Below are 13,308 nucleotides of genomic sequence, written 5' to 3'. Positions count from 1 at the left end.
TCATGTGACAGAAGAGGCTCGTCTGTTAGTCCATCCATTCTCCTGACATTTCATTGCAATTTAAACTTTGCATCATATTTTGAAATATAAAAACTTATCAACAAGTTTCTATGACTTGTTTTTTATAAATAATTCTATTTAAAAAATTATTTTTTTTCTTTTAATAGAAAACTGGATGGCCTGTTGATTATTGTCCCCAATGACCGAATGACCACACGCAGAGCTCGCACACGTATGTATATCTTCCGTCTTTTACTTGTTTTAGTCACGAGACTGCAGCCATGCTGGAGCACCACTTTGAAGAATTTTAGTCAAACAAATGGATTCCAGTACTTATTCTGTAGGTCTGATTTGCCAAACTGCTGTTACGGGAACATAAACACATCAACATTGGTTGTCAAGTGGTGATGGGGGGACAAACATGGACACACACATACATACATATACACAGATGACGGGCTTCTTTTAGTTTCCATCTACCAAATCCACTCACAAGGCTTTGATCGGCCTGTGACTATAGTAGAAACACTTGCCCAAGGTGTCACATCATGGTACTAAATCTGGAGCCATGTGGTTGGGAAACAAACTTCTTACCACATAGCCATTCCTGCACCAATATATATGTGTGTGTGTGTGTGTGTGTGTGTGCACAAAGGCTGACGTAAATCAACGCAGCCTCCTGCCACTCGCCTATTGTGTTTATGAAGGGCATCAGATTTTGAATCTGTCCTCGAGTAAAGACATTCTTGATGCTGCGCCTCCTTTTTTTTTTTGTAAGGCTTTGACAGCCAGTGGGTTCAAGGACTGCCTCCCCTTTATACTGAGACCTGACATCCACAAACGAAATTGCCATTGTGGTGTGTGCAACCTCCTCCCTCACCATCGAAACCAGCGTAGAAAGGATTCTCCTTAGATTAGTGGATAAGCATTCCATGCATTCCCATAGATAGGGATGAGTATGTAATTGGCACAGCTTCAGGATCTCATTCAGCTGTGAGCCAAGTGTAAAAATTTTGTGAAAGCCCCTAGATCCTGCGCAGAGACAGAATGCTCATGTAGGGTTTAAGAGTGAACAATACATTGTAGGTAGTCAATGCATCTTTGAGGTTGTGGTCTAAAAAGTAGAAGTGGTGTCTGTCATTAAGAGAAGCTCTAATGTCTGCTGCAGTAGCAATGCCAGGGATAGCGGCACCACCGACATTAGGACATTAGGACAGAAATATGTTGGACCAATGGAAGACCCTTTTAAAACTGTGACTAAATCACCACAGGTCCTCTTTTAGGATCGTAGAATGGTGAAACGTTACATCTTTGGCCAACTACATATGAGACCATCATACAGGTTTAAATGGAAGCTCCTGGAACAATCTGGACCTCAGTGGAAGCAGACAATGCAAACTTTACTTGGTCAAGAGAGCAAGGGTCCTAAAAAGGTAGCTTGATCAAAGAGGCCTTATTAAATTCAAAATGTGAAGTGTTTAATTGGTTCCCTCATGAGAGAAGACTCGGATCTGTGGTCTTCAAATCAGCTTTCTCCTTTCTGATCTTGCTTACTGACCAGTGAACACAAGACACAACACTTTTCAGACACAACTGAAATTGGTGAAAGGGAGATAAGTCTGTTTTGCCCAGAAAGGGTTTTCTCTTTTTGGAGAATTTCATTGAAAAAGTCTTTAATGCTTCGAGCCTACGCTCTTCCACAGAAATAAACAAGGTCATCCGATGGAAATGCTGGAGAAAATGCTACAGACTCAGAAACTGACCAGACCACTTCGATCTAAAACCAAACCGCTTGTGCCAGAGTATGAACTGGACAACTCTAGACAATCCAAAAGAACACCCAAGCCTAGAAGGAGACTTTGTTGTTGATTCTTTTAGTGCAGTGGTGGGGGTGGTGTTGTGGCGATCGCTAACCAATAGAATCCAAAGTTCTGGAACTCATAAGAATATTCACAAGGCATCTTGATTTTTGTTTACGTTATTACTAGTCTTGCATTTTACAGTTGGAATAAACAGACTTCTAGTGCCCAAATAATTACAGGTATTAACCTAAACTTGTATATATGTATGTCTTTTCTGTATTTATTCATTTAAATTCTCCTTCTGAAGAAGGAGCTGGTTTCTATTAAAGATACAAAGTTCCATCTTTGAAATGTAGATAATAAAAATGACATCACATTTTAAACCTGAGAAAAGTCTTGCATAGCTTTACCATTCCGATTACAGATTGTATTTGTAATGTGTAAGTCAGTTGGTTGATTTCTTTTTCTGAAAATTTAAGCTTATCCTGACTGACAGTTAGGCATTTACACATAAAATCAAGTGCTCCAAATACTATTGCTATAAATGTAAATTTGTAATCCAAGTAGAGAAGCTGGAGGTCCATAGCTATCTTCTCTCTCTTTGATTTCCAAAGAGAGATTCACATCAGCAGAACAGCTGACCTCTATGATGGTACACACTTTTTCTTGTTCAACTCAAACAGTCATAACGACCTATTATGTTTACATTTGACAGGAGTGTTTCACCAGTGTGCCTTGTGCTGGAATTTGTGTATGTTTTCAGTAACGGGGGGATTCTCTACATTTATTCAAGGACAGCCTCGAATAAATGACACTGTATATTTGGTTTTGTAATGTCATGTTGCATAGGCAGGTACTACCTTGGTATATATGCATGAATGCATACATATATGTATGAATGTATACATGTATGTATGTATACATGATGGACTCTCCTACTGGATTCTAAGGGCAGCAAAAGCATTTGGAGGCTTGGAGTCATGCGACATCATCATCATCGTTTAACGTCTGCTTTCCATGCTAGCATGGGTTGGACGATTTGACTGAGGACTGGTGAAACCGGATGGCAACACCAGGCTCCAATCTAATTTGGCAGAGTTTCTACGGCTGGATGCCCTTCCTAACGCCAACCACTCAGAGAGTGTAGTGGGTGCTTTTACGTGTCACCCGCACGAAGGGCAGTCAGGCAGTACTGGCAACAGCCACGCTCGAAATGGTGCATCTTATGTGCCACCCGCACAAGAGCCAGTCCAGGGGCACTGGCAACGATCTCACTTGGGTTGCCGGGTCTTCTCACGCACAGCACATTTCCAAAGGTCTCGGTCAGTACATATAAATAACAATACAAAGCTGGCTCTTTACAAATCATTTGTCTTACCATCCCTGTTGTATTCTTGTGAAACATGCACATGTTATGAAAGACATTTTAAATTGTTAGAACAATTCCACCAAAAATGCCTTCATCGCATTTTAAACATTAAATGGAGTTCTTTTACTCCAAACACAGATGTCCTTGCATCTGCAGGCATCACCTCAGTTAAAGCTATGATTTTGTTAAACCAAATGAGATGGTGTGGCCATATTGTTCGAATGGCAGATGAACACACACCCAAACAGCTGCTGTTTTATGGTGAGCTTGCAGAGGGGAACTGCTATTGGTGTTAACCTAAAAAAACAGGTTTATGGATGGCATAAGGACTACTATGAAGTCACTTGGAATGGATCAGGAAGACATAGAAACCCTTGCTTTGGATCGAGTTGGATGGTGAGCAAAAGTGTGGAGTGGAGTGAAAACATTTGAAGAGGCCAGGATAACACTTGCAAAACTCAAAAAAAGATTTAAGGAAGAATGTTACGATCGAGAAGGTGAATCACAATGACCTTTTTGTGTGCAGAGTTTGTGACAGACGATGCCTGCCTTTCTTTTGCTGGGCTCAAATCTCATTTGTGGACCCATGAAAAGCAAACCTCCACCAACTATTCTACACATCTTTCAGTGCAGTGTATGCCATCTCTACTCACTTTTCCAAATATATTATATTGTACCAAGAACTTATTTTATTATTCTACTATATATATGTGTGTGTGTGTATAGGTTCTTCTCTATATATTCATATATAGAGTGATGGAGTAGGGGGTGTAGGCATACTCTTAGCAGAAAAGTGGATAGATAAGGTAATTGAGGTAGTCAGATTATGTGATAGGGTAATTAAGGTGAGATAAATTAACAGTTACAAGTTATCTCTGCCTATGCTCCACAGTCGGGGCTGGCTGATGACCAGAAAGACCAATTTTCAGAAAACCAGCCTCCTAATCACTTATCAGTCTGGTAGGTATACAAGCCAGATTTGATTACCCCCATGTCAGGCAATGAGATAAGCAGATGCTTGTAAATGTGAAGTCTTTCCCAGGTGAAGAGTGTACAACCCAACATAGGTTGCTAGTTAGTGACTTCAGAATTAGAGCTAGAAAGACTCAGAGAAATAAACCATTCTGGAAAAGAAGATTATGGAAGCTCAAAGACCCAGCAAACTAACAAAAGTTTAGAGATATTCTAATGGAAGCCTCTGACAAAAGAATAGAGGAATTAGGGACATACACCTTAAAGGACAATTGGAAGTTCCTGAAGGACAATCTACTGAGAGCTACAAGCCAAATCTGTGGCTGGTGCAGAGGCTGAGAGTGACATGGTGCTGGAAGAAGGAAGAAGACGGTGCTAAAAAGCAAAGAGACAGGCCTGGAAAGATTGGAAAAACGGTGAAAACAGAGAATTATATCAAGTAGCCAGAGGGGAAGTTAGGCGACAGGTTTACTTAGCAAAAAAAAAAAAAAACCCCAAAAAACAGAAGGTAAGAGGTCTACTAATGTTGTAGAGGTGTGAAGTGTTTAGGATTGCAAAGAGATGTGGTGGGTGAGAAATGTGTGCAAATGTATAACGGTATGCTTGCACTTAGTAAGATGCGTGGAAGTGCCACTATAAAAGGTTATTAAATGTGGAAAATGCATGAGAGAAGGAGAGTCTCCACTTTTATTAACCATAGTCCTCCAGGCGATAACAGAGGAATTTGAAATTGGACGCCTGTAGAAACTACTGTATGCTGATGATCTCGCTCTTATTGCAGAATCTGTAGCAGAAATTCCAGGCACGGAAGCAAAACCTGGACTCAAAGGGCCTTAAAGTTAACCTAGCAAATACCAAAATTGTTGTTAGCAAGAAAGCAGGTAAGACTCTTTTCATCAAGTAAATGACTGCTCTGTATGTAGTAAAGCAGTTGGAAGTAATTCCATTCATTGCAACCAGTGTAAGCTAAAAATACATAAGACGATAAAGTCTTCTTCACATGTGGGAGATGTGCAGGAACAAAGACTCTCTCAAATGCCCAGGAGGATCTCTTGAGGTTTTAGGTAGTTTCTGTTACCTAGGTGACCAAACTAGCATTGGGAGTGGATACTGAGAAAGTATTGTTTCTAGAATAAGAATAGGATGGAGGAAGTTGAGAGAGCAACAAAAGGTCTCTTTCTCAGAATGAAAGCTTGTTTGTATGTGATTGGCTATTCTCCATGGTACCCCACTCCCTACTCACACTTCTTAGGCAATGCACTGCCACTTGTATTAGGACCTCCATAGCTTGAAGATCTGTTCTGGCACTTGCTACCATCTCTCTCTCTCCCACTCTGTCATCCCATTTATATTCTGATCTTCGTACCTTGTGAGTCTACCCTGGCACTCCTCCACCTTCTCTCGCCTGCTCTCTCTCTTGCTGTTTCCCACTCTCTCTCCCTTCTTGCTCTTCCCTCTGGCTGGATAACCATGTATCTCCTTTACAACAGCACACCTGTTTCTGTCCTCATTCTTGATCCCTCCCTCTCTCTCTCTGGCTGGGTAACCATGTGCCTCCTCAGCAAGACACCTGTCTCTGTCTCTTTGTCACATTCTAACCTTTCATTATATGACACAAGATCACCTCCTCCTCCTCCTCCTCCAATACCCCACTCTCTCCTCTCAAAGATTCTTTGTCTTCAAAGTTACTTGGTGACCCTGCCAGAACCAGTACCATGTAAAAAACGATTCAGTCCACACTGTAAAGTGATTGGCATTTGGAAGCGCATCCAGCTGTAAAGACAATTCCAAAACTTACCTCGCCTGTGCTTGTGTCATTCTGTGGTTTGCTTGGTGTTAGGAAGGGCATCCAACTATAAAAACTCTGCCAAAACAGACACAGGAGTTTGGTGCAGTCTTCCGCTTGGCCAGCTCCAGTCAAACCATCCAACTTAAGCCAGCATAGAAAGCAGATGTTAAACTGATGGTGATGATATATATATATATATATATATATATATATATATTTATGTGGAGAATGGAGCAACAAATACAAGAAAAAGCAATACTGTTGGACTAGTTAGCCGCTGTTTTATTACGTGGAGGTTATGTAGTGAGTCATTGTGTATGTTATGCAATAGTCATTTACGTAACCTCAACCTCCACAATGACTCAATACATAACCTCCACGTAATAAAACAGGGGCTAACTAGTCCAACAGTATTGCTTTTTCTTGTATTTGTTGCTCCATTCTCCACATAAATATAATTATAAACTACAGTTTAAGCAGTAAATTACCTGCCTCTGGATGCCCTCTGCCCAAGACAGTACCCGTACAGGTGATCCCCAGGAGTGCCTCTGGATTTAAACATCCCCAGGTTGCTTGGATGCTTCAGACTACCCCTGAAGGATCGAGGCAAGCCTATCACTTATATATATATATATAGAGAGAGAGAGAGAGAGAGAGCCTGCCTGCCTGCCGTATGTCGACCCAATAGAGGGACCAGCTATCCGAGTTGATAGTACCAGGGTAGATAAAGCAATTAAGAGTATGAAGACCGGGAAAGCCCCCGGCCCATCAGGAATCACTGCAGAGATGCTCAAAATATCTGGCAGTGTTGGCTATAGCCTAGTCACCCGTATTACGAACCAGGTGATACATGAAGGAGTCATACCCAATGACTGGTGTAGCAGCACCATAGTAAACTGCTACAAAGGTAAAGGTGACGCTTTAGATACAAATAATTACAGAGGCATCAAGCTGTTAGATCAGGTTATGAAAGTTACAGAGAGGGTCATAGCCCAACTAATTAGGGAGCGAATCAATTTAGATGAGATGCAGTTTGGGTTCGTGCCAGGTAAAAGCACTACTGATGCCTTATTTCTAGTGAGACAGCTGCAGGAGAAATACCTAGCTAAGGATAAACCTCTGTACCTGGCTTTCGTTGACATGGAGAAAGCCTTTGACAGGGTCCCCCGATCCCTTATCTGGTGGTCAATGAGGAAACTTGGGATAGAAGAATGGTGAGTGAGAGCTGTGCGAGCCATGTACAGAGATGCTGCCAGTAAGGTGAGGGTTGGAAATGAGTACAGCAATGAATTCCGGGTAGAGGTAGGGGTCCACCAAGGTTCCGTCCTCAGCCTCCTCTTATTTATCATAGTCCTCCAGGCAATCACAGAGGAGTTCAAGACAGGTTGCCCCTGGGAGCTCCTCTATGCTGATGACCTTGCCCTAATTGCGGAGTCACTATCAGAACTAGAGGAGAAGTTTCAGGTGTGGAAGCAAGGTCTAGAATTGAAGGGCCTTAGAGTCAACCTAGCTAAAACCAAAATCCTAATAAGTAGGAAGGTAGATAAAACACAAACCCCTTCAGGTAGATGGCCCTGCTCAGTATGTAGAAAAGGAGTAGGTAGTAACTCTATAAGATGTACCCGGTGCAAGCTATGGACACATAAGAGATGCAGCAACATCAAAGGCAGGTTAACTAGGAAGTTAGTTTTTGTTTGTGGCAGATGTTCAGGTGCAATAAAGACTGTAAACAAACAGGAAACAACTTCTATTTCATTCCAGGGTGAAAAACTAGAGGTAGTCGATAGCTTCCGCTATCTGGGCGACCAAGTTAGTAGTGGGGGTGGGTGCACTGAAAGTGTAGCTGCTAGAATAAGAATAGCCTGGGCAAAGTTTAGAGAGCTCTTACCCCTGCTGGTGACAAAGGGACTCTCACTCAGAGTAAAAGGCAGACTGTATGACACATGCGTACGAACAGCCATGCTACATGGCAGTGAAACATGGGCTGTAACTGCTGAGGACATACGTAAGCTCGCAAGGAATGAAGCCAGTATGCTCCGTTGGATGTGTAATGTCAATGTGAATACCCGTCAGAGTGTAAGTATCTTGAGAGAAAAGCTGAACATTAGAAGCATCAGTTGTGGTGTGCAAGAGAGACGATTGCGCTGGTATGGACATGTGGTGAGAATGGATGAGGATAGCTGCGTGAAAACGTGCCACACCCTAACAGTTGAGGGAACCCGTGGAAGATGTAGGCCCAGGAAGACCTGGGCTGAGGTGGTGAGGCAAGACCTTCGTACATTGGGCCTCACCGAGGCGATGACTACTGACCGAGACCTTTGGAAATGTGCTGTGCGTGAGAAGACCCGGCAAGCCAAATAACATCGTTGCCAGTGCCCCTGGACTGGCTCTTGTGCGGGTGGTACATAAAAGACACAATTTCGAGCGTGGCCGTTTTCGTGCGGGTGACACATAAAAGCACCCACTACACTCTCTGAGTGGTTGGCGTTAGGAAGGGCATCCAGCTGTAGAAACTCTGCCAAATTAGATTGGAGCCTGGTGTTGCCATCCGGTTTCGCCAGTCCTCAGTCAAATCGTCCAACCCATGCTAGCATGGAAAGCGGACGTTAAACGATGATGATGATATATACACACACACTAAAGGGTTCTTTCAGAGTTTCTTTCTTCCTCGTCCACTTACAAAGCTTTAGTTGGTCTGAGACTAGAAGAGACGTGCCTAATGTGCCATGCAATGAGACTGAACCAAATAATATCTAAATAACAATAATGATAATAATAATGTTATCAATTTGTGGGAAGGGAGACGAAATTATAATTAATGTGTGGGAAGGGGTTCGAAAGTGTGACTCATATTGTTAGTGCTTGTGAAAGTCTTGCGCAGAAAGAGTACAAGTGTAGACATGACAAGGTAGCCCAAAATCTCCACTGGCTACTATGCCATAAGTATGGATATGAGGTTACGGGTTCTTGGTACACTGGAAAAAGGGGAAGGTAAAAATCCTCTTCCATACAGAAAAGGTATTAGTGCACCAAAGGCCAGATATAGTAACCTTTAGGAGGGACAAACAAGAGTGCCTAATAATTGACGCGGCAGTGGCAGGAGATCAACATATCATCATGAAAGAAAGAGAAAAGGTTGATGAATATGGAGAGCTGAGAATTGAGATCGCTAAGATGTGGCAGCTATGAGAGTCTTACATAAAGGTTATCTCTATTGTCATGGAAGCATTGGGTTCAATACCAGCCAATATGAGAAAAAACATCTGAAAACTTTAGAAATACCCTACAATCTAGGTGTATTGCAAAAGTCGGCTTTTCTTGGAACTGCACGCGTAATGCATAAAGTATTGTCTGTCTGAGGTCCTTGTTGTGACTTGACAAACTGTACAAACCCCCGCTAGACACAATATCTTCAATCGACAACCTCATGATATTGTATACTGTGCAACGTCTATAATGATAATAATTATTACTTTTGGGAGTCTGTTGGAATTTCATGTTTCGTAAATGCTTTTAAACTTCTTTGTTTTAGTATGTTAAAAATTTCCGCTTTCGATTTTATTCCAGAGTGCAGATTGTTAAAAGCATAACATTCAAACTTGTTTCATCATGTTAAAGATTTTGATTGTGTTTTTGACTTGGTTCCATACTTGAGGTCATTTAAAGCATAATGCTTGAACACATGACTGCAGTAGCAAATAGAATAACATTATAGATAATGTTTGTAATGACGATGATGGTGGTGGTGTCTGATTTTTGGCGCAAGGTCAGCAGGTACTTTTTTTTACCAAAAGAATAAAAAAAGCAAAGTTGACCCTCACAAGATTTGAACTCAAAATGTAAAGAACCAGAAGAGATGCAAAGCTCTCTAATGATTCTGCCAATCCATATGATGATGATGATAATAATAATAATAAAACGTATAGTTTCACAAGGCCTGAAATCATGGGGGGAGGGGTTAGTCAATTACTTTGACCCCAGTGCTTAACTGGTACTTATTCTGTTCCCATTCTTCCCACCAAAAGGATGAAAAGTAAAGTAGGCCTCAGCAGAATCTGAACACAGAACGTAAAGATGGAGAAGCATTTCGTCTGACATTCTGGCAATTCTGTCCCACCAGTGAGAATGTCAATTTTTGGCAGAAGGCTGGTAAGTTCAGGGGAGAGCTTAAGTGGAATTACAGCGACCCCAGCAACTCACTTGGTTCTTATCAACCTTGGGTTGGATTTGAACTGAGAATGAAATGATGGACGAAATGCCACTCAGCATTTCATTTGGTAAGCTAAAAAAATTTTGCCTGTTTGGAGCCTTACCACCAATCATCATAATTAGTGATGATGATGATGATGACAATACAAATAACTGAATGAAATATACACAATAAATACAAAACTTGATCTAAATTCAGATTACGACATAAATACCATGTAATTTGCTTTTTTTTTTCTTGTTTTCATTTTCTTTTTTTTTTTACTGATTGATACAACATAGAATTTGATTTCAGTGAGTCTTTTGTTCTTTTTGTTTTTCATTAAAAAATATTTATAATTATATGCATATTTGATATTAAGCATGTAAACACATGTTTATCTTTTCTTTTATTTGTTTTACTCTTCATATATATTGTCTTTATTTTTTATTTTTTAATTAATTTATTTTTGTTTTATTTTGATTTTTGAATTTCTCGTATGAAAATGTTGTTTGCTGCATGTATGTATAAACAAATATATGTGTATGAAATTAAAATAAACAAATAAAAACCTAAAAAAACAAACAAACAAATAGCTTAGCCAAAAGTTGTTGTTTAAGGTAACAGACTTCTTATTTTTAACCCCATCTTTGGACAGCAATATTAAAAAAAACAACATATTTACATCTATATTATGTTTCAATCAGTTTGATATCTGATTGTCATCAGGTGTTGTATTACAGGACACACACACACACACACACATAAAATAACAGACAAGACTGGTATTCAATTGTTGATATCCACTCAGGAAATATCCGATCATCATCATCAGGATATGTATATAGTAGCGGACCAGATTGATATTCAATCAGTTGATATCTGAACAGTTTGATATCCAATTGTCATCAGGTGTCATATTATAGTATACGTATATAGTAGCAGACCAAATTGATATCTGATCAGTTTGATATGTGATCAGTTAATATCTGATCAGTTGATATCACATCAGTTTAATATAAGATCAGTTGATAACTCATCAGTTTGATATCTGATCATCGTCATTTATAGCATAAATATATAATAGCAGAACAGATTCAGCAGCCTAGTGGATAAGAGCATCATAATCCTTAGTTTAAAAATAAAAGTTCCCAGTTCAAACTCGGGCTCGTATTATGTACATGTTCAGGAGTAAGACACCTGGTGATGATTGGAGATCAAACAGAGAATGTAATGTAAATATTGATTTTTGTTTTTCTTTTTGTTTCAAACATAGGCACAAGGTCATAATTCTCAAGGAGTGGGCATAATTGATTATATTTAGCCCCAGTACAAGACTGGTACTATATCTTATCGACCCTGGAAGGATAAACAGCAAAGATGACCTTGGTGGGATTGGAACTCAGAACATAAAGGGACATAACTAAATACCACAAAGCGATTTGCTCGAAGCTCTAGCGATTCTGTCGATGCAGTAAGTATTTGCTTTTTAAAAAAAAAACTCTTTAACTCCAAAGATGACGTTAATATTTTGATGAATAACTTTTGTTTAAGATGAATTCTGTATGTATATCCATTCCTGACCATCACCCACAACTTTTTATAATAATAAAAAAAAGGGATTTTGTTTTTGAAATGTTTGTCATGATGACATCAGCAGTGATTATCATTGTCTGAAATAGCATAAGCAACATTTTCATCAAATCTTAATGTTTGACTCCGCTGGATATGTCTTTTGTGTGGAGAAGACTTTGGTTGGGATATTGCTGATGACACTGGTGAGGAAGACGAAGATGAAATGGATCCAGAAGATGGTTCCGGACAGGCCCAGCCGCCTGCAGAACCTGCTGTGTGTATACTTTGGTAGCATTCTTCTCGATTCAATAAGGCACCGAAAATGTAAGGCTGAAATTTAAAAAAAAAATGTGTTTCAATTTGGGTGAAATTCTCATGAAAATAATGAAAAGGTGTAACAATGTGATGCTAAATGCAGAAACAGATTCACATAAGAAAACCTTCATATGAATACAAAAGCTTGAAATGATGTGATGTAATAATGATGTGTGTGTATATGTAGGTATGAATACACACACACACACACACACACATATATATATATATATATATATATATATATATATATATATGTGAGAGAGAGAGAGACAGATATTTAGATAGTTATATATATATATATATACACACACATGTATCCACATACATGCATAAATACATGCATCTTTGCACACACACACAGACATATTTATGAGTGTATTTGCGTGCAAATAAGCATATGTACATTCATATACACACACGTATATACATGTACATAGAATTCTTCTGAGACTATACAAAAGTTTATATCATAATACACATAGCTACAGACAAGAACAAAAAAAACTCTGTGTGTGTGTGTGACACAAATTAATAAATATGAATTAGAACCTTTACACATGTGACAACATTAATTCAAAATAATCCAATTAAATTTTAGTTGTGTTTTACATGCACCACATCTTGTGTTAATTGTTATAGCATGCTATAACAGAGAGAGAGTTAATTGCAGTAAAATGCTATTAGAATAAATGAAAGTCATTAGATAACAGAACAAGGTGAACACGAGAAAAGAGAAGAAAACCATACTTAAAAGGCATTATAAGAATATCAGAAATTTCATAAATCAAGTGGTTAACTTTTTATAATAAATGTCACTCACACACACACACACACACACACACACACACACACACACACACACACACACATTTAGTGAAGGCAATGAACAAAAAAGAAAAAGGAGGTGGGACAAGTGTTAACAAATATTGTATTAATTTAGTACTTAAAAAGAAAAAGAGTTTTAACATTTTGGACACTAGTCCTTTGTCAGAGGAAAAGTAAAAGAGTGTGAATGAAGAAAAGTGGGTATATAGGCATGTGTATATATATATATATATATATATATATATATATATATATATATATATATATGTGTGTGTGTATGTATATATATATATATATATATATATATATATATATATATATATATATATATATATATATATATATATATATATATATATATATATATATATATATATATATATATATATATATATATATATATATATATATATATATATATATATATATATATATATATATATATATATATATATATATATATATATAT

At 38.7% G+C, this 13,308-nt stretch overlaps 1 protein-coding gene and 1 long non-coding RNA gene across 9 annotated transcripts in view; one reads left to right on the top strand and one right to left on the bottom strand.

Moving 5' to 3' along the window:
• The window catches only part of LOC106877906 (uncharacterized), a 93,006-nt gene that overhangs the window by 4,817 nt on the left and 74,881 nt on the right, over window positions 1-13,308 (top strand). For both annotated transcript variants that reach the window (XR_016243743.1, XR_016243742.1), the window contains exons 3-5: window positions 168-232; window positions 4,925-5,024; window positions 11,398-11,595. This is a non-coding gene — a long non-coding RNA (uncharacterized LOC106877906). The remainder of the gene's footprint in view (window positions 1-167; window positions 233-4,924; window positions 5,025-11,397; window positions 11,596-13,308) is intronic.
• The window catches only part of LOC106878525 (GRAM domain-containing protein 4), a 182,881-nt gene continuing 179,933 nt past the window's right edge, over window positions 10,361-13,308 (bottom strand). For all 7 annotated transcript variants that reach the window (XM_052971959.2, XM_052971961.2, XM_052971962.2 and 4 more), the window contains one exon: window positions 10,361-12,026. In XM_052971959.2, coding sequence (XP_052827919.1) covers window positions 11,775-12,026 — 252 coding nt within the window. In that variant the 3' untranslated portion in view covers window positions 10,361-11,774. The remainder of the gene's footprint in view (window positions 12,027-13,308) is intronic.

This window comes from Octopus bimaculoides, chromosome 11, assembly GCF_046866305.1.
Source record: "Octopus bimaculoides isolate indiv1 chromosome 11, ASM4686630v1, whole genome shotgun sequence".
Taxonomy (NCBI): domain Eukaryota; kingdom Metazoa; phylum Mollusca; class Cephalopoda; order Octopoda; family Octopodidae; genus Octopus; species Octopus bimaculoides.
The sequence above is the reverse complement of the archived record's forward strand: the minus strand, read 5'-3'. Positions and strand labels throughout refer to the sequence as shown.